This window comes from Chenopodium quinoa, unplaced genomic scaffold, assembly GCF_001683475.1.
Source record: "Chenopodium quinoa cultivar QQ74 unplaced genomic scaffold, ASM168347v1, whole genome shotgun sequence".
Taxonomy (NCBI): domain Eukaryota; kingdom Viridiplantae; phylum Streptophyta; class Magnoliopsida; order Caryophyllales; family Amaranthaceae; genus Chenopodium; species Chenopodium quinoa.
In genome coordinates, this window is record NW_018744367.1 from 4223478 (window position 1) to 4249769 (window position 26292).

At 36.8% G+C, this 26292-nt stretch overlaps 4 protein-coding genes and 1 long non-coding RNA gene across 5 annotated transcripts; 3 read left to right on the top strand and 2 right to left on the bottom strand.

The window, feature by feature from the left end:
- Window positions 1–792: 792 nt before the first annotated feature.
- LOC110696571 (trafficking protein particle complex subunit 5-like) lies at window positions 793–10355 on the top strand. The gene is made up of 8 exons (XM_021873908.1): window positions 793–1372; window positions 1551–1639; window positions 1953–2016; window positions 2380–2457; window positions 4534–4610; window positions 4697–4763; window positions 4852–4959; window positions 9782–10355. The coding sequence occupies exons 1-8, from the start codon at window positions 1301–1303 to the stop codon at window positions 9809–9811; spliced, it is 585 nt and encodes a 194-aa protein (XP_021729600.1). The 5' UTR covers window positions 793–1300; the 3' UTR covers window positions 9812–10355.
- Window positions 10356–10771: 416 nt separating this feature from the next.
- On the bottom strand, window positions 10772–11702 carry LOC110696690. The gene is made up of 3 exons (XM_021874043.1): window positions 11591–11702; window positions 11255–11411; window positions 10772–11147 (listed from the first exon to the last, which is right to left on the bottom strand). The coding sequence occupies exons 1-3, from the start codon at window positions 11700–11702 to the stop codon at window positions 10772–10774; spliced, it is 645 nt and encodes a 214-aa protein (XP_021729735.1).
- A 3138-nt stretch (window positions 11703–14840) lies between these two features.
- On the bottom strand, window positions 14841–15954 carry LOC110696572. The gene is made up of 2 exons (XR_002506330.1): window positions 15267–15954; window positions 14841–15137 (listed from the first exon to the last, which is right to left on the bottom strand). It is a non-coding gene; the product is annotated as an uncharacterized LOC110696572 (long non-coding RNA).
- A 355-nt stretch (window positions 15955–16309) lies between these two features.
- Window positions 16310–18214, top strand: LOC110696573. Its single transcript, XM_021873910.1, has 2 exons — window positions 16310–17069; window positions 17474–18214. The coding sequence occupies exon 2, from the start codon at window positions 17562–17564 to the stop codon at window positions 17940–17942; it is 381 nt and encodes a 126-aa protein (XP_021729602.1). The 5' UTR covers window positions 16310–17069; window positions 17474–17561; the 3' UTR covers window positions 17943–18214.
- Window positions 18215–18667: 453 nt separating this feature from the next.
- LOC110696574 lies at window positions 18668–21676 on the top strand. Its single transcript, XM_021873911.1, has 2 exons — window positions 18668–20476; window positions 20600–21676. Exons 1-2 carry the CDS (start codon window positions 20303–20305, stop codon window positions 21113–21115), a joined length of 690 nt encoding a protein of 229 aa, XP_021729603.1. The 5' UTR covers window positions 18668–20302; the 3' UTR covers window positions 21116–21676.
- Window positions 21677–26292: the final 4616 nt, after the last annotated feature.

Here is a 26292-nt window from a genome sequence, read left to right on the forward strand (position 1 = left end):
TTGTCGGATTAACCCCACTAACAGGTTTTTTAACATCTCATGTTATCCCCATTGGACAACACTTTGGAAATGACCTTCATATCACAAACCCATTGGTTGTTTGAAGAAGCAACTTCCCCTAAAGTGTAATCTACAGAAGAGACATAACCCAAAGAACTCTCAACCTCCTGTAATCCTTTTAATACTTCCATATGCTATTAACTGCCTTAAAAAGGTCAGATTTGGCGGATAGAAGATAACCTAACCCCTTAAAAGTCAAGACTTTCCTAAATAAGCCTTTGGTATGACAGGAATCATACCTCAACACAAACATACATAATTTACTTTAGCATCGAATTTCAGGGCACACGCAACCAAATTGAGATTTAAATTTAAGGCTAAAGATAGAAACATAGCAAAAGCTTCCAGGGTCTCAAACTCCTATAATCCTTTTAATACTTCCATATTCTATTAACTGCTTTAAAAAGGTCAAATTTGGCGGATAGAAGATAATATAACCCCTTAAAAGCCAAGACTCTTCTATATAAGCCTTTGGTATAATAGGAATCATATACCTCAACACAAACTTACATAATTTAATTTCAGTATCAAATTCTTGTAACTTCAGGGCACACGCAGTCAAATTGAGATTTAAAGCCAAGGCTAAAGATCGAAACATAGCAAAAGGTTCCAGGTACATTGACAAACTAAAACATAACACTTTACTCGCTAAATCGTACTTGGAAAAAGCAAGTTTAAACTTGTGTTCCTAAAATAAGGAGTTACCTTCCTCCTTGAAAACTTTAGAACGGACTAATACATCATCAAGACAAACCAAGGAATCTGAAAAACAAACAATATACTTGTCATTTAACTTAGCAAGAAGATGGTTTTTGGCAAAAACACGACACAAATCCATCCACTTCTCAATTGAAAAAAGTACACCTATAGGGTAAACAACCCTCACTAGTCACCACCTACTTACAAAACCAGCCACACACAAGGCCAGCAAGGGTGCCAAAAAAACTCAAGGAAGGGCAACAAACAACCACCCAAGATTAAAAAAAAAAAAATAATAAAAAAAAAAAAAAAAAAAAAAAACTACTGTAAAAGCCAACCAAATTTAATAAAATCAAACTTTAATTAACAAAGCAAAGTAGAACGATAGAACCTTTGATCTAACAAATTTACTTTTCACTCAATACCATCATCAAATCACCTCCCCAAAATTTCATTAACGATCTTTTCAGATTATTTGACATTTCCTCAAACAAAGGTGGAAGAGAGAGAAATTGTGTTGTGAAGAAAGAGAGCAGAAACAATGATCGGAGTAGGGAAGATCAAGCAATACTCAAATGTTCTCGACAAACCCTTAAGCAAGGGAAAACAAGAGGTGCTTCACTTTAATATCTCCGATATATTTTAATTTTATTTATGCTTAATTCAATATTGTTGATTGATTGATTGATCCCATTTTCAGCATTTCAATTTTTAATTTTGAGGCTGTTTTTGTATTCGTGGAAGTTTGATTAATTAATTAATTGATACTTGGATTTATTATTCGATTGCAGGTTAGCTTAAGTGCTTTTGCGTTCTTGTTTTCGGAGCTTGTACAATATAATCAGACTCAGGTTGATAATATTGCCGAACTCGAACGAAGGTGGTGGTGTTGTTAATTTTGCATCTACTTAGTATTAGTTGTTGTTTTTGTTCATATAAGCTATGTTACTCGGACTTTTCATTTTGCTCTAGACTAGATATATCTAAGTACCCAAGTCAAGTATTTGACATGGGTATAAACACATTTCAAATAACATTTTAATTCGGACCAAAATCATGGAAAGTAACAAAAAAAATTAGTATGACAGTTGAACATGTACCAGTATTTGGCACCGATAACTGGAGTGTGAGTAGCATAGGAATAAGGATTTACCTTATTTGCCTGACAAAAGCCGGTATTAATCTTTGTGTAGGCTAGAAGATGCTGGCTATTCTGTTGGAGCACGAGTTCTTGAACTTCTTTGCCATAGGGATAAGGTAAGCAGCAATTACACTGTCAATCAATGACTTTTACCTACATTTGCTTTGATTACATGAAACCTTCCTCATTTAATTTTTATGGAAAAATGGTTCGGCGAGCTGTCTTGTCTGAAATAGTTGCAACTGGGTATATGAATAACTGTTGTTGGTGCATTTTGGATGGAAATAAGTAACCGTGTGGAATTCCATGATTGTTTTTTTACATACCTTTTGAATTATTGTATTTAGAGTTGGATTTTTTTTTTTATTAAAAAAAAATGTAAATAGATTTGACATTTGAGTTACACATTATTATGCAATTTAACAATTTGATACATATGAATAACCTTTTACATTCCTTGATATTTGTAAATTTTGCAGGGTAACAGAAGGGAGACACGCTTGCTTGGTATTCTATCTTTTGTACACAGCACTGTGTGGAAGGTGTTGTTTGGAAAGGTGTGTATGTCTCAAGTTCATTATATGACATTGTTGCTCTTTTGAGATGATAAGATTCATTTGCTATTTCCTCCATTTTGTAAAAATTGCAACACTTTGCCTAAAAGCTCTCACATTTTTAGTCAAAGTGTTGCAATCTTTTTGAAACGGAGCAAGTATTAGTTGGTGAGGAATATATATTTGGTTTTGAAGGATTCTGGACCCTTCTACTGCCTCTGTTTTTTTTTTTAAAGATTTGACACTTTTATTTTTCATTAACAGTCTCCAATTGACTTAGTTTATGATCAAATAGTAAATGTTAAATGTTGAACATAAATGAAATTCCTACTAAGTTTTTTTTATCTTTCGTTATAGAGTTTAAACACCTTTAAATAGCTGAGGCAGGCAGCTAGAGTAATTGAAAAGCAAATCTCCACCTACACGTTACACTGGCTCTGGTAGCCTTGCCATGCCAAGATATTCTGTATTTAGCATTTATTATATCAAGAACACTTAGGAAGAATAAAAAATAAGCCCAGTAGGTGTGGGCTTTCTAAAGAGCATAATTCACCAACTGGCATCTCCCTGCATGAGATGATGCCCAAGATCCCCACAAACAAAATCGCACTGTAATTCTGTCAGCCAATGGCACTATCTGAGATATAGCTTTGTACTAGAAACATTAACCCAAACTTCCTTAACCTTTTCTGCTTGTCTATGTTATACTGTTGCTTGCATACTGAGGTCTCATGTGCCAATTTTTTTGCAATCTTTACACCATGCTGGCTTCCTTTTATAATGTATATATGGAACCCAAGTGCTCCCATGTTCAGTCTCAAATGAGACTTGTGAAAGACGTTACTGGTCTACTCTGATTTCCACCTTGTATCAAGGTTCTCTACTTTTGTTGAGTGGCAGTGTCTGGTTTAATAGGATTCCAAATTAAGTCTCGATCCTAGGCAAACAATTTTGCCCCCAATCTCTCACAGGAGCCCTGGAAACCAAATAAATTGGTATCTTGGGCACTTTCAATTAGAACAACTTCATGGATTTACTGCAGGTTTTTGCTGTTTTGTACATGAGCATGGATGCCATGAAGGATTTGCACATCTGACTCAATGCTAAAAGTATAAGAAAGAAGCACTGTTATAGACTAGGAAATTCAATTAATAATTGTAAATTTGTAATTGTAAACATGACAATGAAGATGGAAGCTTGAATGCTTGATTTGATTAACACTGGCAACGGTTACAAAAGGGGTTTCAATAGCTTGAGGCTATCACTCTCACGGTAGCTTTAGGCTACTAATCACTCTCAAGAATTCTCTAAAAAATTTCTGCATTAAAACTTACTGTTCTATTACAACCTCTTTATATACTCAAGCTCCATTTACAGAAGGTTACCTAATTCTTAATTGCTTTTGTCTTCTACTGCTTCTCCTAACCAACAGCATCTCAGACCAAGGTTGCCACTCTCTTAGTTGTTCTTAATTGTTTTTGTCACGGTGTGCTGAAGTGTCACCTGCTGCTTGATTCTTGTCCCCTTCTTTTGCTCTTTTCTTCCTTGCATACACCTTCAAGGGTGGTGGACACCGGGTCTATAACACCAATCTATTTTTGTCATTTATAATGAACTCTCCCCTCCCTCCTCCCTCCCCTATCGTTGTGCTGTAAGAGTGTGTTTGGATTGAAGGAAATGGAGGGAAAGGAAAGGAAGGGAAGGGAAGGGAAATGGAGGGATGGAGTATCTTTCATATGGATAACAAATGAAGGATGAAGGGAATTGGAGGGGGATAGAAATGGAGGGATTAAATTGTAAGATATTGGTCTCTCCAACAATGGAGAGATTTGAAGAAAAACTTGTTATTATTCCCTCCCCTCCCCTCCCTTTCCCTTCTCTCCTTTTCCCCTACCTCCCCTTCATTTCCTTCCCTTTTCATTACCCAAACAAACTGTAAAGGTTTTTATACATGATGATGTATTGGGATTTTGATTAGCTGAGTGATACTTATTGCTGTATAACCTCTTGGTTAGGGATGTCATACTTTCTTGGTTATATCCTTTGCTGACTTTCTACATTCCACTTTATCAATGGCAGGTTGCTGATTCACTTGAAAAGGGCACTGAACATGAAGATGAATATATGATCAGTGAGAAAGAGCTCCTTGTGAACAGGTAAGATTAATTTTCTTGTGCTGGATAACATTTTCTCTAGCTCACCTGCCAAGCCTAGATCTATCATTTGCGCTGTGACATCTCAGGTTTATATCAATACCAAAAGATATGGGAACTTTCAACTGTGGTGCATTTGTTGCTGGAATAGTGCGGGTATCTAGTCTAACTTTGTCCACTACTCTACTTGATGACTACTTTTTAACAGTTTGAATGTTCTACTGACAAGTGGTACCCAATGAAGGGTGTCTTGGATAGTGCAGGTTTTCCAGCTGTTGTGACTGCTCATTTTGTTCCAGTGGAGGGGCAGTTGCGGCCAAGGACGACCATATTGATAAAGTTTGCTGAAGAGGTACTTGCTATGCTAGATTTTACCACACTCTTTCATTCATTTAGTTTGAATGTCACATTTTTCAAGAATTTTGCTTGATCATATTGAAAGATTTCTGTAGGACCGAGCAATAAATATTAATATCAAGGCTAAACTTAAAGATGCATAATAATTTATTATGTTACCAACGCTATAATTCATAGGCTGCTTTGCGTATTAAGACTTTTAACTCTTGTTGCTGATACATTGGTCTTCCCATCTGGTATATCATTACACTTCTCTTGCTTAGCTGGCAAGGTTCCTTGACATAATAAAAGCTTGCTTAAAAATGCAGAGTGACAATTATACTTCTAATTTAAAACCACATGCTTAATTTTGGTGGAGAGGCTTCATAAATGTTCAGGGTTTGCTGCCCACTATCTGATGTTCTCTCTCCATATTTTAGTTCCTCTGTAACTTTGGTCCTGTAACAATTGCTGTTATTGCATAGATGTATCATATGAATTTGAAACTCTTTATGTGATTTACTTATATGAAACTTGTACTGAAGCTCTAGTAAAACCTGATTGAACAACATATTCAATATTCATTGAGAAAAAGATATAAAAAGAGCAAGATAGAGGATAAACTTACACGGTCTATGCTTATAAATGTGCTTGAGCTCAGAATATCAACTAGAACTAGCAAACAAATCATATATATATAAAGGCGAGTTTTTTCCCGAGTTTTTAGAGAGCCACGTAGATTAAAATTTCTTAACGCGCCATGTAGGATTATAAATTTTAGTTATAGTCAATTGAATAAGAGATTTGTAAATTCTTTTATAATTTAATTTCAAATGCCACATAAGCAAAATTGGCGATGAGATTTTAAAGTTTAAATTAATTAAATATCAAATATTATCTTTTGGTATTCGGAATTTTATCTAAATATATAATGAATGAGAGGAAATTCACAATTTATTTTAAAATAAAAATATTAAATGATATACTACGTATAACGAATAAAAATAACAAATTTTATCACATACATACAAAAAATATTTGTTTTAAACAAATACAAACAAACCGTGCATTGCACGGACTTCATCTAGTCAACTTGAAAGGTATATGTTGGATATGTTTCTTACATGAAGGCGTATACACATTCAATACTATGTTTCATAGCACCATGCCTTAGTACCCATGTCCAATATAGAATCATGTCCACAAATTCTAATAACGTGTCTTACCCTTGGATATGTACTTGTATCTAACAGTGTCTGAGTCTGAGTCTTGAGGTGTAAATGATAAATGAAAGGATTAACGAATGTGCTAGCTAATTTGTGATTAACAACAATTAATAATAACGAAGGCGGAAAAAAAAAGCAACAAACAAGACAAGGAGAATTTACCGTGAGAAACCCGAGAATCGGGAGAAAAACCCACCAATCCACTATAGAGTAATACTTTGAGGAATTACAATGTAGATTATAAGCTTTCAAACACCATGAAAGCTCCCACCCCAAACTCACCTTCTTAAACACTCAAACCCTAAGTGTTTGGGTTTTACATTGAGGCCCTCTCTTTCACTCTCTACATTTTTCCCCTTTTTCGTAATACATGACGGCTATGAGCATATATATACTCGAGCATAAATGAAACATCAACGCCTAATAATATAACGCGTGGCAGAAATCGGGCTACAGCAGCACCTTGCGCGAACGCGCTATGCTTACCTTGTGCGGACAGGCAAAGTCTTCTGACTCCCATCAAAACATGCATTTCCAGCCCCCTTTTGCGCGGGCGCGCAAACCTGGAAAGCTTGACATCACTTCGTAAAATGATCATAGCTTTCTCATTTCTTCTTCAAAACGAGCTTATAGCCAAGCTATCACCTTTAACTTGAATCACCTCAAAATCATCTATAGATTTTGAGATACACTCATCCGAAGTCAGCCCTTTGCCACCCACCATTGCTTAACACCGAGCAATAGCCCATAGCTTAAACTCCTAAGTTGTGCATCATTATGCCTTGAACCGATCTCCACACTTTGCCAAACCCAAAAATCTACCACTTGGAGATCGGTTCAAGCGTGAGAACAAGCACACTCGAAACATGCTCAAACCACATCCATTGTCATGCAACTTCTCTAAATAACCATCCAATCTCCCAACCCGGAAATACCCTATCTCCAAGAGTCCACACATAACCAATGAAAGAACCATCAACATTATCAACACTAAACACACCATCCACCTCCTAAACACCAAGGAAGCTAGGCACATCCTCTACATCAAGGATCCAACATCAAGATCTACACCAACCCTGACTAACAAACACAGCCAAAGGAATTTGCTTTGTTCACACCGAACACGCCCTCCATAATAACTCTCAAGCCAAAGGAATTAATCTTTGCTCCTGGAACAACTCACCATGCTCCCACCCGAACAAAACATCTTTTACTCCACTTGCTTTCCCACACACAATGCCCTTGTGTGCAATACGAATCCTCTTCACCGAGGAACACACCAAAGTCTACACCAACTTCGACACAACTATTTCCTCTTCACCAAGGAAATACCATCTCCTCTTCAAAGGAGACCAAACACCAAGATCACCAATCTTGATAAAACCACTTTCTCCTAACCAAGAAAGCAACACTTCTTCTACCCCAAGGAAGCAAACCAGAGTCTACACCAACTCCAACACACCACCTTCTCAACCCCAAGAAGGCAAACATTGAGATTTTCACCCGACAATATATCCATTTTCTCTACACCTAGGAAATAACACCTCCTCTCAACCAAGGAAGCAAACTTCAAAGTCTACACCAACTTTGATAAGCATCACGTTATCTAAGGGACTTTCCTAGTTCTCTGAGCACTCCTACCATGCTCCACACGAACTCACCCTCCGTGACAAACACAAGCCTTTGGGCATTTTTTTTTTTTTGTTGATGGAACACTCCTACCATGCTCCCCCCCTCAACAAGCACCTATACTTGCCTTTCTTCACACACGCCAAACCTACATGTGCATTCACTACTCACAACCACCATGTGAGATTCCATGATACACCTTCACTTGGCACGTCTTTTCCGGTCTTCTTCTATCATTGAAACACCAAACACCACAGCTTTTCTATAATGACAATCCAACCAACAATACCTACCACAAAGATTCACATCACCTCACAAAACCCATGTGAGTCCCCTTCACTTAACTTGTTTTTCCCGGCCATCTTCCACCATTTAAACCGAAACCACGGCTCCCCTTCAATGGAAATCCAACCAAGCCATGCCTCCTCAAAGAACACACCCCTCATGACTACCCATGTGTTTTCCATGGTTTCAAGGCACCACTCAATTATCCCATAAACTTCAAACCGAGTTCCCTGAACAATTTCTCCATGGCCCTCCCTCACACACAACATGTTGCCATCAATGTTGAGCTTACTACCAGACATCAAGATGGGGAAATCCTTGATATCCTTCAACTCCAACATCAACACTCCATAGGTTTCAATCTCCTACTCCGTCTTCCATTGTTAATTAAACACAAATTTCAAGACTTTTCAATTCCAATAACAACCAACTGAAATCCCTACTACACACTCAAACTTTGAACACCCACAACACCAAAATTGAAAATTTAACACCAAATATTCAATTTTTGGACTTTCCAATCACAAACAACAAGCATACCACACAAACTAACCCTTAAAAACCGCCAAAATAACCTTGGCTCTAATACCAATTGAAAGGATTGACGAATGTGCTAGCTAATTTGTGATTAACGACCATTAACAATAACAAATACGAAAAAAACAAGCAACAAACAAGACAAGGAGAATTTACCATGGGAAACCCGAGAACCGGGAGAAAAACCCACCAATCCACTATGGAGTAATACTTTGAGGAATTACAATGTAGATTACAAGCTTTCAAACACCATGAAAGCTCCCACCCCAAACTCACCCCCTCAAACACTCAAACCCTAAGTGTGTGGGTTTTACATTAAGGCTCTCTTTCACTCTCTACATTTACTATGAGCATATATACCCCCGAGCATAAATAAAACATCAACGGCTAATAATATAACGCGTGGCAGAAATCGGGCTACAGCAGCACCTTGCGCGGATGGGCAAAGTCTTCTGACTCCCATCAAAACACACATTTCCAGCCCCCTTTTGCGCGGACGCGCAAACCTGGCAGGCGTGACAGCAATTTGTAAAACGATAATAACTTTCTCGTTTCTTCTCCAAAACAAGCTTATGACCAGTCGTTGGAAAGCTATTGAGCCAAGCTATCACCTTTAACTTGAATCACTTCAAAATGATCTCTAGATTTTGAGATACTCTCATCCGAAGTCAGCCCTTTGCCACCCACCATTGCTTAACACCAAGCAATAGCCCATAGCTTAAACTCCTAAGCTATGCATCATTATGCCTTGAACCGTTCTCTACACTTTGCCAAACCCGACATTAAAAATCTCTCGCCGCCTCGTTCTTTAATTGATATGAAGTATAACTTAGACACTTTAATGTTTTACTCCCATCTCTTCTTAATACTTGGGCTAACTTGTTAGCCACTAAACACAACATGATATAATTGAAATGTGAGTTTTCTCTCCCTTTATCCTTCTTCAACCTTTGCTTTACTTTCTTCAAGGACTTGTTTTCAATATGTTTGGTTTTAGTTCTCCAACAATACAGATGTATAGTTTTTCTTTCTGCATGCAAACCTTGATGAATTAACCCTCCGAGTATTGAGACTAGGTGCAAATTGCTGAAGTTTGACCACAATATTATTTCTGATATAATATTATGGTCCTAATTAATCTGTTTACTTGTCTCAATGCAGGTGCTTAGAAGGGAAGCAAGATTAGGTTGATTTCTGTTAAGGTTACAGGTTAAGGGGCAGGTGAAGTATCCTGTCCAGTTGATCCATCTTCTCTATAAGTCGCATGCGTAGTTGGCTTCCTAGTGTTTCAAGGAGGTTTACATTCTTTTCATTGCACTCCTGATGTTTAAGCAGAAGCATATTTAGTTTTCTTACTACATCTAGTGCAATATGTTTTTCATGGAAGACCTCATCTGTAGGCAGATTAATGGATTGTCATTTGTCAGAGTAGCTTCTGTTTTTGAGAAGCTATTTAAGGGATGATACATTTGGCAAAAGTTGACTGTAATTTACGACGTAACAGAAATTTGGTTATTATGTCAAATAGAACATATTTGACAACAGGGCTATATGGAGAGAAGAATGAAGTGTTGTGCATCTTTAAATGGAAAGTGAGGGAGGCTTTGTTGCTCATCTTTATTTTGCAGTACATATTGCTTAGGAACAATTCCAGATGGAAATTGGTTCATCTGGTTCAAGTTTGTATCGTATTTGGTCAAATCAGATATATTGTCGAGTAGTTTAGTCTTTTTGATTTTTGGATGGGGTTAATTTTATCTTGCTGGGATCATTTAAGCCAGGTTATTTAGGGCTCAGAAAATCAACTCAATTAAACACAAGAATACGCAAATTCAAGAAAACAATCGTATTCATTTCACTAGCAAATATCAGGTAAACTGCGTATAATTTGAGAGACAAGTAGCTAAGTTAATTCACTAATTTGCATTATCGTATTGTATCAAACTTCCAGAGAGATAACAAAATAATAACAAATGTACAAGCAACTGATTTTTACAATGTATATATTAACACAATCATCTATTTCTTTGCTCCGAGTATAGGGCAAGAGGTGATACCAGGCTCAGAACGTAATTCACTGCTTGCCATTTGGTAACAAAACCAATATGCAAATACTCTGGAGGATCACGGCTGAAGTCAGCAAGCAGTAGCTCATCTTGACAGTTTAAAACGAAACAGCTTAGTCCATGATTCCTGCATTACATATTCTTTCATCATCCACATCTCTACATCTCCATCACCATAATTCGCCCAAGCGCACAAGCAATCATCCATACAGCACAAACTAAAAGCAGAGTTACCGAGTACAACTTCCCCAAAATTGGCATACGGCAATATCATTGATTTACAATTGTCCTGAGTAGCCAAATCAAAGGTAGCAATGCATTCTCGACTCGTTTCTATCGTAATACCCCAATGTAAAGTTTCTTTCACCAATGTTCCAATTTTACAGTACCAGGCATCCTGTAATTTCCTTGACAGTCTCTGTTTCTTATTATTTTGCGATGTTCCCATGCACTTCCATAGTCTGGAATTACAAGAACATACAAAGACAATTATCTCAGGAAAATCCGAGATCATAGGAAAATTAATGGCAGCAATTCAGTAATCATCAAGGGACGAAACATAACAAACCCAAAACTATATTCAAGCGACGAAAATGCATTAGTCGCAATAAGAAATTGATCAGGATTCTGAATCTCAATAAAAGCATCAAAACCAAGAACAGGGTTATATACCAGAAAATGAAAATCACAAAAAGCAAGTTCTAAGTGACCACATTCACAATTACCTTATGAACAAATTAGCAATGCTAAACCATTACAAGAACCAACCAACCATTTACTCATTTCAGTAAAATTTTCGCCGAATTCGGTGGAATCAAGATTGGAATCTCTGTAATCAAGAGCCTCAAAAAGGGAGTTATCGTCATGGATAAGAACAGAGGTAGAGGAGAGAGAAGAAAGATACAGAGCACGGGTTTTGGCGAATTGGGTAGTTGAGATGAAGGAATTACATTGATGAGAGACGCATTTGAATCGGAAGAGAGTTTTGGCGGGAAGTCCTCCGGAATCTCTCTCATTTGGGTTTTTGTGGCAGCGGTTGCGGCGGAGAGGAGATGGGGAAGTGGAGAGAGAATTGGAGGTGATGAGTGTGGCGGAGAGAGGAAATGGAGATGGTTTTGGGGTTATTAAATGGCGGTAACACTAGCAGATTATGATTTTATGAATGAATGGGAGAAGGGATTTGGCGGGGAGTTTTTGGAGGATTTGTGGAAGTTTAGACAAAGAAAAGTTGCCTAAAATATATTTGTTTCATCTTATTTTAAATAAGTAATAATCTCATCAAAAAATAAGCTTAGAAAGAGTTGGCAACTTCTGACATGTTACGAAAACATGACTAAAATCGGCAGAACACAAACATGAAATTGCAAAGACAAATTACGGAGTCGACATGAAATTAACTCGAGCATGAGATGTTTTTGATAAATTGGTCAAATTATGCAATTATTCTACGTTTTATACGAACTATAATTTTTGATAGATTTTGTGTACAACATGAAATGAACACGAAACCAAATATGAACATGACACGACATGACTTTTTCCCAATTCTAGCTTAAACAAAACCATTTATGATCAAATAATTTTGAAAAATACTTGTAAAAAAATAAAAGACAAAATAAGTTCAAAAAACTCAAATAAATTAAAAGAAGTTTTTACAAAATAGAATAAGTTAAGATAACGGACAATTTTGCAATAGTTACAATAAAATTGTAGCCACCACAAAAATGAAATCTACACCCTTGATTATCACTATGTAAATTAGGACCATTGATTTAAGTTGACCATAAAAAAAACCCAAAAAATTTTTTTTAACTGTTTTTCCATAATCCTCTACATAATAAACTACTCCATTGATGATTTTCTGCAAATTATGAATAACAAAACAAGCCACTTAACATGAAATCCATCAATTAGTGCAAGAAATCGATCAAGTAGCAACTTGATACTTCGTTCACGACAACAACAACAACAACAAGTAGTTCCCTAATGCGGTGCTTTTGATGTGTGTCACCGTGTGACCGGGATTATTTATTCAAGGATTACTTATTTAGGGGTTACTTAATCGGTCAAAGATCACTTATTCTGGGGTTACTCAGTCGGTTAGCGCATTTACGTCGAGGTTACTTATTCAGAGGTTATATATTTAGGAATTACTCAATCGGTCAAGAAATACTTATTCTGGGGTTACTCAGTCGGTTAGCACTTGTTCTGCGTGAGAGTAACCCTTAACCGACCGAGTAACCCCTGAATAAGTATCCCCTGACCGATCGAGTAATGCCTGATCGACCGAGTAACCCTTGAATAAGTAAGCCCAGAGTAAGTACCCTTTAATAAGTAATCCCAGTTATACGGTGTGGCCAGCCAAATATAAAAATATGTGTCCTTAATATATTTATATTCTCATTAGTATAGTTTTTTTTTTTTTTATTATTTTTTTTAACACGAAGAAGTACTTAAAGCTAGATTTTTAATACTGTAGAAAATAGCCATTGCTAAACATTCCATATTGACTAAATTTTAATTTATTATTTATTTATGTACTAATTTAAAGATCCAAACATGGGTCGGGAATTACATACTATAATATGTATCGGACAAGGAATTTGATGGGGTGTTTACATGAACCTATATATGTTCCACGAATTTGCTATTGGTGTCAGTCTATCAGACACTAGAACATGTCTAAGTGTCAAACATGACTTCATATACTTGGTCGGAATCGAAGTGTCAAATGTACATATCTATATTAGAGAGTACATGATGGTGCAAAAAGATTCAAAGTAATTGTTGCCATGACTAGGATCGAGGCATGCATGGTCCGACTTATATATAGGAAAGTGTTTCACACTAAGATTTGGAAAGTGCATACACCATAAATTATTAGCCAGGAATCGATCAACTCGCTACCTAATATAAGTGTTAACCGATTTGCCTTTATGTCACATGAAAAACCTATTCCTTAAGGTCAAGGTCTTTTAGCTCATACATGTCAATAACATTTCGAAAAAGCACATCAATTTTTCTCTCGCACCTCAAATATCCTAGAGAATGACACATTAATCTTTCTCCTGCACTTAAGTGTTACAAGTATTTCGAAACAAAAGAAGTATAATTAAATTATTTGTCACCAACATTACATTACGATAGACGTGTCAATTTAGGTCGTTGGTCAAATTTAGTTGGGTAGCTAAATTATTATGCATATGCAAATCAATTCTGGATTGGATTACTCTAGGTTAGCTCGAGTTGTTTCGGGTTAAGTCAGTTTTGATTGACACACCAAGAATTCCATACAGCTTAATATATGTGACTTTCTTTATATTTTAATTGTCAGTTGTACATAACGAGTGTAGTACTGTATATATCAAACGAGATTTTTGTTGCAAAAAAATAAAATCAAACTGAAGTTTAGTTTCATTACATCCATGATTGATTACCTACCAAACAAGATAGTAAGGTCACAAATTAATTCATTGTTTTGAGACGAGTTGAGCAATGATACAACCACTAATGTACAAAAACATCATGCACAACTTGCTAATAATAGTCAAGCATTAATGTAAAGCATAACGTTGTACAAGGTTTATCCCTTATCTTTCTTTACAATAAATATTGGGGGATGACTAGGTGAGAATGAGGTGGTAGACAAGGATTGGTTCATTCTAATCCCCAATTTCTATGAATTTGTAAAATTGAAAAAAAAAAGTCGGTTGTTGGAAATGACATGACACCCAATTGTTTTTCTTTCTTTCTTTTTTTTTTTCCAATGAGTGCTACTCCCATTTTATTTTTATTTATTTTATTTTTTTATTTTTTTATTTTTACGATAAGATACGGAAAGTCCCCTCTTATCACAGGAGGGGGATGAGGATTAACCCCCGTCTTTCGAGGGGAGATGGAAGGACTAATCAATTAACCATCTTTCAACGCCTTGATCCTAGTGTTATAGGGTTCCTCGGTCAATTTTACATGGGTTACTTCATCAGTGCTATAGGGGTTACTCGGTCAATATTATAAGGGTTACTCAGTATTATAGGGTTATTTTGTTAATTTACAAGCGGCCATATGGTGTGGCCAACCACACACAAGACGTGCTGAATTGCTTATATAGGAAGTGGTCACACCATGTGACTAACCACGTATAAGAATTTGTGTAACCCAATATAATCATCCCCTTGTGTTGTATTATATTTATAACAAAGTACGTAGTAAATTTTTACATGAAGTAATTATGGATTTATCTACTACCCTTTGTGACTTTGTGAGTTATGACTCTGTATACACCATTGTGGCACTCAAAACTCATGATCAAATTTTGTTAACCTGTCATCAAATTTTTGTTACACAAACTATTGGGTGCGGCAGTCCGCACCCAATAGTTTGTACGGCGGAGAAGGTAGCGACAATGAGAGTGGTAGCGACAGCGGCAACGACCTCCATCCTTCCACCACCTGCAAAATTAAACACATTGAACCACAATCCAGATCTACATCCCCGAAATCCCCAAATAATAATCCCCAAAATCAAAACAAATCATAAATTAAAACAAATAAATAACCCTAAATCGAAAAAAAACTTACAATTGGAGGTGTTAATGGCGCGGCGTCGGCGTCGGTGGTTGGTGATTTGCGGCTGGTGATGTGGTGGTTGGTGGGTTCGGTGCGTGGTTGGCGATTTGCGACTGGTGGGATTCGGTGGTTGGTGGTTCGGCTGGTGATGTGGTGGTTGGTGGTTTCGGTGAATGGCGGCTGCAAAAACAGCGTGGAGAGGGTCGGTGGCCGGAATGATTTGTCGAGGGAAGGGAAGTGAGGAACGAAGGAGAAGGAGGGTGGCGTGAGAAGCTGCTAACAGGAGAGAGAAAGAAAGAGAGGAAGAGGATGAGGGGGAAAGAGGAGAGAGAAGGAAATAAAAATAGTTTGTACTTGTATATACTTTGTATATTAGCCAATAAAAGTAACATATAAGCCAATTGATGTCTGATATTAGTCAACATTAAGGACATATCAGACATTAATAAAAACGTATCAGCCAACAAAAGGAATATATCAACCAACAAAAGATACATATCTGCCAACAAGATGAGTATATTAGTCAACAAAAAGGTACTTATCAGCCAACAAAAAGAACATATCAGCCAACACATGAAGCATATCAGCCAACAAAAGGATGAATTCAGCAGACAAAAGCAATAAGTAAGCCAACAAAATAAACATACCAGCCAACAAAATGAAACATATAGGCCAACAATTAAAATATACATATTAGCTAACAAAATAAAGATATCAGCCAACTAAAGAAACATATCAGCCAACTGATGTCTGATAGCAGCCAACAAAAGGAATATATAAAAAAATAACAAAAAAACATATCAGCCAACAAAAGGAATATATTAGCCAACACAAAAACCATATTATCCAACAAATGAAACATATCAGCCAACACATGAAACATATCAGCCAATAAGTGAAACATATCAGCCAAGCCTGCCGCACGCAAATTTGCGTGCGGTACTCCGCACTCAATACCTTCTCTCTTTGTTAACATCATTGTAGAGGTGATAAAAAAATTGAGCCAGGTCGGGCCTTAACATGATACGTCGTGTCTAAACCCGCAAAAAAGTAGCGGGCTTGTCGGGCCAAAGCGGGCTTTTCGGGCTGGGTTCGGGCTTTTAACTAAAAAAGCATTTTTAGGATTGCCCAACTCCGTCCTATTTTCGAGCCGGATCGGGCCGATGTTGATCACCTCTACATCATTGCCTTTTAAAACTCTGTATAGACTTGCTTAAAAAAAAAAAAAGACTTTTCGTCTTTTGACTTTTTAGTCTTTGTAGACGAAAAAAATATGAAGTACTCCCTCCATCTTCAAATATAGTTCATGTTTGTATTTTTCACGGTATTTAAGAAATATGTGGAGAAAGTGGATGAGGTACATTAAAAAAAAAGTGAAAAGTATAATTATAGATAAAAGTTAGAGAGAGAAAATGAAAAAAAGTACAAGGAGTGAGAAATTCAAGGGTAATTTAGAAAATACAATGAATAAAAATATAAAAAAAATGAGGGTATAATAATTTTTACATACTATCCAAATATAGAAATAGAAACAAACCCATTTTGGATCTACAAATAGAAAACAGTGAATATAATATGGGACGGAGGGAGTAAATTGTTATTAATTAGAGTAATAAATTACTACTAACAGCATAACTTGGCGGCAAAGTGAAGAGTTGAAGAAGACCACTTCCTAGTGACCACCGCCCGTTTTCGAACATTCTCGCACTCCTGCCGACCCACGCGCACTTACCACAACCTCTCCCCGCCCACCCAAACACCCACCTACTGCCGTCTCAACTCACTGCTTCTCCGGCCATTCTGCTTCCTGCTTTTGTAAGTCATAAATTTTCCAATTTACCATTTTTTTTTTGTGGGAAATTGGATAATAATATAGTCTTATAAATGGGTATTTTCTTTTTTTCCTTTTCTTCATTTTAAAAAAAAAATTTGGGGGAAGAATGGTTATGGCTGTATTTTGTTATAAATTTTTTGAAAAATTTGTATGTTTTAGTACTGAATTTATTAATTTGTTATTGTAATTGTGTTGGGTTTCTCCATATTTTACCTCATTTGTAACCAAATTATTAGAGATTATGGGTGAATTATAAATGGAAAATTAAGCAATTAATTACAAGTAATTAAAGATTTGATGATAAAAAACTGAATGTTTAACTGAACTGTTCTTAGTCAATTAAGCTTTTCTTATTAAATCTGTTTATTCTTATTTTGATTTGCAGGATTACAAAGATACCCGAACCCGAATGTGGGTAGTTTAATCATTTGTGTAATGGAAGCATAATTAAGGGTATTTGTTGTATTGTAGACATGGGTTCTAATGAAGGAAGTGTTGGGTGGAGTGTATTTGATACTGTGAAGTTTCTGCCTTCGTCGCCGGATGCTCTTATGGCAGAGATAAATGCAGCTATAGCTGCATTAGAATATACTCAGGTTACTGCACGCCTCGGTTCTTCGTTAATGAGGGGTAATGGCTCGGTTCGAGGTTCAGTTTCTGTGTATGATGCAGACATTGCTGAGGAAGCTTATCAGTTGGGGTGTGCAGCATTGTCTGAGGGTAAGGTTGATGCAGGGCTTGAATCTTTGCATATTTCTCTGTCAAAATGTCCTCCTGATCAAATTGATGCTGTTGCCAAAATTCGGTCGCTTATCTCTTTTACTGCACAAAAGCTTCAGAAGTCTTCCAAGTGAAATTTTCGCACCATGTTAATTAGGATATGTGTTTCTTGGCTGCTTGTTTTGGTGACTGCTTAGCTAGAATATTGCATTTGTACTACCAGTCAAAATTGACAATTAGTATTGCTTTACAGGATGATAGTGATGTGAAATTCCATTATTTACACATGATCTTTAGATTTTATCTGCAACAATCTGTTTCTTGTGTATACTTATTAGAGAGGCCGTGACTCTTGTTTAGCAGTAATAAATTGAAAAACAAGAAGAATTTGTAGCATTTTGGTTGATATTCTGGAAACTATTTTGTAGCCTGTCCCCAAGTTATATCCCTAGTGAGTGTGTAGTTTCTGTTTCTTGTATATATAGAGGCTGCGGCTCTAGCTGAGCTGCAATATCTGACCTGAAGATGAGCGAGGAATATATAGCATTTTGCTTGATAATCTAGAATTACTTCATCATCTTGTTTATAACTTCTTCCAATAGGACCAATAGTGGTATTTTCTTTGTTATTATTGCCGAATAAGTTTCGCTCTGCGTCTGTGTTTTCACATGATTTATGGATTCTGAAAACCACAGTATCTTGTATATATAGAGAGGCTGTGACTCTAATTGAGCTACAGTACATGAAATGAAGATGAAAGAGGAGTGCATAGCATTTTACTTGATAATCTGGCAATTACCTCATCAGTTTATTTGCAACTTTTTATCCTTAGTGCGTATGAGTATTTTCTTTGCTGTATTTGTCATATATGTTTCATCTGGAATATATGACTCTGATTGACTTGGAGGACTTGTAGAATATGGAGAAAAAGAACTTGTAGAATTTTTGCTTGATATACTGACAACTACTCTGTCGGCTTGTTTGCTTTATTCTGTAGTGTACATTCCTTTTCTTGGAGTCAGGACGTTTACCTGCGCAAAATATTTTGGGAGTTTGGAAATGATAAAACCTATATTGTTATTTGGTTACCAGTGCCTTGTTAGACGGTCTCCTAGAATTGATCGGAAATTACAGATGGTTTTATTGTCTTGTTAGCAGTTAAAAACGTATCTGGTTGCAAAAAAATTAATTTCACTTTGGATTTCTTTTGGTCACTTACAGAAACAGGTCATGACTAACTATTGTAGATATAATGGGGTTAAGCATGTAATAAAAGCATAGATAGCTTTACAGAATCATATTGGAATATATTTCTGCACCCAAGGAAGGTTGTTCTTATGAAACATTTCATGATTGCTCTTCCTGAAATATCATATGCAGCTTCAGCTAAAGTATCTTGAGCAGAGTGGATAATATATGTGCAAAATATGAATAATTTCGTGATTCAGGACTTATTTCTGAAATATTCCAGGATTCCTTTCCATTTAAATCTCATACCTTCAGTTAAAGCAACTCGAACATAGTGGATTCTTATTTGTGCTTATTTTTGTGTCTTTAAATATACGAGAAATTAGTTTATTAGAGGTGACTGGCATTTTCATGGAGCCAGTTTGAATCAAGCTGCTGTTTCTTAATGGACAGTGCATCAGTGTATGGAGTCTGCTGGTAGGTCTGCAATCAAGGTCTAGAAGTCTGATCAGTCTCAGATGAAGTTTAGGGAAAAGCTGTCCTTGTTCATCCTTATAAAAGTTCACGTACATGCTCAACCTATGTTACATGAATCTGGCTATTGGTGTCTGACACTATTATTATGCATCCAAGTGTCAGACGTGATAATATACTTGGTTGAAATCGAAGTGTCAAGTGTACATACCTGTATCAGGGAGCTGAAGATCTGAGATATATTGTTCAACATAATGGTCCAAAAAGATTCAATCTACCCTTTGAACTTCTGTCAATTTTCCCATTATATGGTTGTTGTAGTGGTTAGTCATTGTCAAAACAAAATTTATCTGGGTTGTTGTAATGGTAATGTCTTACTGATTATTTTTAATTCTAGATAATTTACATAAATGGTGTACCTGTACCACTTAGGAAAAACCCAACAAAATACAAATAGACTGTTAGGTACCTTGTCTTATTGTAACATTTAACTTTACCTTGAAGTTTAGAGATGAAAACTGCACATATATACAGATCAACTTAGAAGTAACTGTTCCAAGAAATATACGTATTAGGCTTTATGCAATTTTCAGCTGATACATTAATGGTCAGAAAAAGGTTAAGGTGAACTATTTAGATATAAATCCGTCATTTTCGTTAATACTTTGTCTTTACACCAAAGGATTGGACATTTCAAGATTCTGAATAAGACTAGCAGTTACATTTCAACATTCAGAAGATGGTTTATATTAAACTGTCATGAACCTTAGCTGAGCAGGTAGTATTTCCTTCAACTTGAAAGCCTCATTCCCAGAATACAAGCCAGAAAGAAATGGCGATATTCTGTCTGGAACATCTATCGAATTCTGCTAAGAGGTGCAGATTGTTCTCTTCAATCTTGAAGGATCCGTTTTCCAATTGCTGTAATTGCAACCAAAGCAGTCTATCTTGCTCCGTTCCTGAAGAAGAAGAGGCTCCCATCACTGATTTCAACGATGTGCAGGAAGTACATAGTAGCTGCATTATATCCTATATTTTCATTCTAATTTTTATGCAATGGCTTATATGTCATAGTTACTAGCTTTCTTTTTGTTTTAATTGTATCTCTTTTGGGGTATTTTATGTGCAGGTAGTAGTCTCAATGATCCGTAGCCGTGCAATGGAGGCCAGGTTTAAAAGAAAAGGAAGCATGCTGAACGATAACTACTCATTCGTTCTTCATCCAAAATCCGGAGTGCTCTTTGTCAGCAAAGCAAAACAACAGGCGCATGATGATCATTCTGCACAGCAGGAAAACAGTAAAGATAACGAAGAAATGGATGATTTTGCATCTGTCAACAGCCACTTCTCCCCGTGCTTTGCAACTGCTGTTGATGATAGTGAAGTTTATTTCTCGGTGAAAACCGATTTCTCATGCTGCTCAACCTTGAAAGACCCGGATTTAGCAGAAAGTAGGTGGTGGGTTTCAGAAACTTTGGATAGTTCTGAAGTTAAGAGGCGTGCAATCATCCAGGAAGTCTGTCATTGTGAGGGCTGGCCATTTGGTCTCTGTCGAAAGGCATTGTTACTTCCACCTTTGCCAAAATCCCCCTCAGAATCTTGGTCATGGTGTAAAAGCTTTCCAAAATTCATGAAGACGATTTGATAGCCTCCTGATTAAGAAATATAAACTGACGAACACTGATGAAATTCCTGCGGGACTGCAATTTTGTATTTGCAGTTAACCTAAATGTAGTTAAGACACTTGAGGAATGTCCTTGTAAAATCAGTACTGCAGAAATTCGATGCCTGTGACATACCAGTGTGGCAGAGCAAGAGGCTACTGGTATTAGCAAGTATGAGGTCTCATCACTTAGAATGTTAAAGAGTTGTAATAGCACCCATATTCATTTTGATTTTCATAGTTAATAAAAATTTGTACAAATAAAAGCATAGTGATAAGTAAAAATCAGAAACAAAATTACACTGGTTTATATACATATAAAACCACGGGTTGTTTTCCAGATAGACAATGTTTCAGATCATTATCCATGATGATATGCAGCTCCACTTAGGGTTCTTTACTAAGGATGCTACAATCCAATCCCCGGAAAGTTTTAAGTATTTCGCTACTGCTGTCCTATTTACTCAACATATGAGCCAGAAATTACAGAAGTATTTCAAGAACTGTGACTTACATATGTGAACGGATGATAAAAATAAATCTGAATGTAAATATGTATTAGGGGTGTTTATAATTGATCATGAGATATAGTTTTAGTGAAGTGACCACTATTCTCAATCTTTAGATTAGGCTCTTCAACTGAAAGTATACTTTAAAATTGATTGTTTCCTAGCAAAGTAACTATAAATCATGGTTGCTTTAAGGGTCTGGATTTCCCTACACGGATTGACACGTTTGAGCCAGTTTGGCAAATAGGGTTGATATTTTCTTTAATTGATGGGAACATATTAAGGGAAAAAGTAAGGAGCCGCCAACAAGTTTTAAGATTTTGCATGCAAGTAAACCGTTAACCGATCACACAAATAAGGGATAAATCCAATGACAACCACAAAAAGTTGTTGGAATAAAGAAAAGTAAGAAATTGACTGTCGAGCATTTGCCCGATCGGGCTAGCTGTGCCCAATCAGGCACGAAAAGAGACGTACAAATTGGAGCCCCGCTCGCTTAGTCGGGCGCAAGAGCGGGTTCGGAAATAGACGTTGCTCTCACCTGGTCGAGTGCGAGGGCGTTGTCTTTGGATGCTTGCTCGATCGGGCCAGGCCGCCCGATCGGGCGTGGGGTCGACCGTTAGACTCCAACGGTTTTCTCCTTGGATACTCTCTTTGGATTCTTCTTGATTTGTAACCTCTTGTGTAACTCCCTCCTTTATGAAGGTGTTCATGGTGATTAATTTTTATCTTTATTCTGATTAATTCAATTGTCGGAGAGGTTACATTTGCCTCTTTATCTTCCTTACATAGTCTATAAATTTGGAATTCTTTCACAAAAGATATACTACACACATTATACATATCTACAAAAGTGTTAAACACATTTCTTCTTTTTTGGGCATAAGTTTATATGACTCCAACCTGTCGCTATTCACTTAAAAGTGTCTTTGTGTGAGAGTAATTTGTGAACCTTAGGGAATATGCCGACGAATACAATTAAGCACAATGGTTGCATCGAAATTTCGTTTTTAAGTCAATGATTTGCATCACGGCACACCGAATTTGTTCCTTTGATTATAAGATTAACTTTTCAATCTTATTATTTATATCTTACATGTAGCCTAGAAAACAACTTAATTTACAACAATTTAAAAACAAAATTATCTATTTTCAATGGCTTTACAGCGGGTATTGGTTGAAAGATTGTATGGTGTGAAAAAAAAAAAATATTTTTTGAAAAATATTTTTGTTCACGTTTTCCTGGGAACAGTCTTGAAGATGACCCCCGATTGAAAGTTATCCATGGTCGGTTTTTGCTGAAATTTTGGGAGCTTGTTTGAAACATATAAGGCTTCATTTTCAACGGTCGGATCGTTGATAGTTGCTCACATTTGAGAATTATGACCACATCTTTAAGCTACGTTTTTGGAGAGGATGTTTGGGCGTCATGAGGAAGCTCATTTAAATAACTTGATTTAATTCAAGGGAGGTTGATCTTAAACTAAATCTTTTAATGGTTATGTTTAGCATGTGGTTTGATTTCTAATATCTTCTTGACAAATATATGCTTTGTGGTTTTTGTCAATCATGAATGATTATGAGAATGAATCTTATATTTAATCCATGTTATATACATGTGATACTACATGGTATGTTTATCTCTTTTCTTGGTTTAATACTTGTGTTTGGACTTAGTATTTAGAGATACCCCTAATTGTTTTAATTATCAATTTTATTGGAGTTTTGAAGCAATGTATTGTTATTCATTATGAAAGTTTTTGTTATGCTCTTGCTTTTATAATAAACTTTATTAGCAAGTTGTTTCTTCATAATGTTTACATGCTTCTATGTTGTATGTATGTATTACCATGAATTTTGCGTTAATTAGGTTGAGTATGATATCAAAGTCTATTACTTATAGCGCAAATATGTTGATAAATATATGTCTTGCTCTGTGTAAACTTTGTTCATGCTCAAATGCTAAATGCTTACTTTGTATATTTCCATTTTTCATGAACTTGTGTTACTTTTATCAACTCAAGTGAGTGAAGTTTTTGAATGGAAAATATGTGATACTCCGTACTATTTATGAAGAGAATGATTTTATCCCTAGAAGAATATTTTGATTATATATTATTACTTCTTGTGACATTTAGTTGTGTGATATAACTCTCGTTGGCTACAAATTAAAATGTTTAATTTTTATTTTACTTTTGAATTTTCTTTGGTGGCTATCATTTCGATGTTTTGATGTGTTAACAAATAAGTTGTGTTAATCTTGTGGTGTAATATTTTGAATTATTTTTCTTTTAATTTAAAGATCAGATTATTCGCCCTTTAGTTCCCACCTTAAGAGGGTTTTTTCAAGCGTTCATTGTTAAATATATTATTTCATGTTTTTGTACCTAAATATTCTTACGTGGTTCAATTTGGATTATTCTTGGTATTTGTTTGTAGAAACCAATATCGGTTTCTCGATCTATTATGTGGAAAGTACCTTTTAAGGAAATTTTATTTTTCTTTTTGTGCTTAGCAAATTTCTACACGATGCCAACACGAATCTAAGCTTGTGAAAAACAAGGGTCCAAATGTGTTTATAAAGTTCAAAATACTTAGTGGATGCACATACAATCCAAGTGGCGATCATTGGGTTGCTCTTTGTCGATCACTAAGGTAACTTCCTAGAGGTATCATGGAGATATGTTTACACATTTCTTTTTTCCAAGTTTGACTATGTTTTGAATTTGGACTTAATGCTTTCATGTTAGGGGGGAAGGGGGGAGGTTATTATTCTATGTGTTATAGAATTTCCTTGTAGGATTTTATTATTATATGTTCCTGAAGGATTTATGTCTTTGTCAAGTGCAATTACCAGATATATAATGGATCAAATTATGGAGATAATTAAGTTCGTTCTTTTGGGTCGTCGTTATATCATAGTTAGAGGTACTAACGATCTTTGTGTTAGGTTTTGTAGTGTCCAACACTACGCGGAATGAAACCCTCCGCACACAAATTAAAGTAACTAAACATGCATATTAATTACCAATCACATAATTAATTAACAAAGAGAGAGAGAAAGACGATCATACCCTTGATGCGTGCTTCGCTCCTTTTAGAGCTTTTTCCCCAAACTTGAAAGCGTAAAGCTCTACAAATGCGCAAGCCTCCAACGACTCTCACCCTCGAGACCCAACCCGAACGGTCCCTACCCCGAAGCTTAGTTGGGGCTAGACCAAAAGAACTTAGAGTATTAGAACAAAGGTTTTCTCTTCTCGGAGATCCCTTAAAGTTCACAATTCAAGTGTCCCTTCCCAATGCCAAATGATTGATATTTATAGGGAAGGGAGCCCTTGAATTCCAATCTCCCATCAACGTGGGAGAGTTGGTAAAATACATTTTATTCAATTTAATTTAATGTAAAAATCAAATTGAAATGCAAATGAATCAACAAACGACAAGTGTCAAGTGGTGAGCAAGGGGTTAGGTGAGGACTACAAGGCGGGGACCACCCTCCCCTTGCTCCCCAAGAAAACCTACACACACATGCTTCCACATGCATAGGCTCTCACACGCACAAGCAGTGGCTGGGCATTGGCGCAAGGCCTGGCTGGCTGCCAGCCTTGCTGTGCGGCACAACCAGCACACGCACAGGCTAGCTTACGTGCCGGGCCTCGTGCTGTGCGGCTTTGCTGCTCGCATGGCCTAGCAGGCTAGCTAGACCCTCGCTGCCTATAAGACACGTTCTGCCACGCCCTTACTAGCCCAACCACGAGCGCTGGTGCTAGCTTGCGAGCAACTAGGCGCACCAGCCCCGCAAGCATGCTCGGCCAGCAAGCCTAGCACGCACATGCATGTTTGGCTTGCGGCACAGCCATGCGATGCGGTAGGTGCCCTATGCTAGCCTAGACTTCGCATGGCTAGGCCAATGCGAAGCTACGACTTAGCTTAAAATTGTCGTTTGCTTGATTTCTCGTCTCGTCGAATTCTAAATTCGACTCGACTTACGACGCTCGGTTTCGACGCTCTAAGCTTGATATCTGACGTCTTTGTTCGTAATACTCTAATGACTCATTTAGTCCTTTGTATTAATTCGTTGTTACGGTTTGGTTACTCGATTGGGTGTGACTCGAAGGGTTCAGTCAAAATTAACCTGTAATATTAATTATGCATTAATATTACTGATTGGAAGCGGCCTCTAGCTAGGCATTCCGATCACTTGACCTCATTGAATAATTAGCTTTCTAATAATTCCGAGCCCTCTATCGGGATAATAGACTTGTTCGAAGGACACCATTCCTTTCAATCTCCAATCTCCCACTTGTCCTTCCGGACAAGTGCGCTATTAGTGTATAGCCTATTTCCTATGTCACTTAATGTCTCTTCATGAACTATAAGGTAAGATTCTTCGTCATCTTTATTACGTCCAGACGTGTTTCTCGATTTCTGAGTTCGACTGTCAATAAGCAGATGATTTCTAAAATCCATCACGGCCATGCATTTTCACAGTCTCGCTCTTCGAGAGGCCTTGTAAACAACAAAGACATGTTCCCTATTGTTAATAGGGGGACATTCCCAGTCTTGCATTGTTAGCTTCCCTTACTAAGAGGACCTAGGCACCCGAGTGTTGCCGTTATAATCCCCATTTATGGCAAACGTTTGACAACA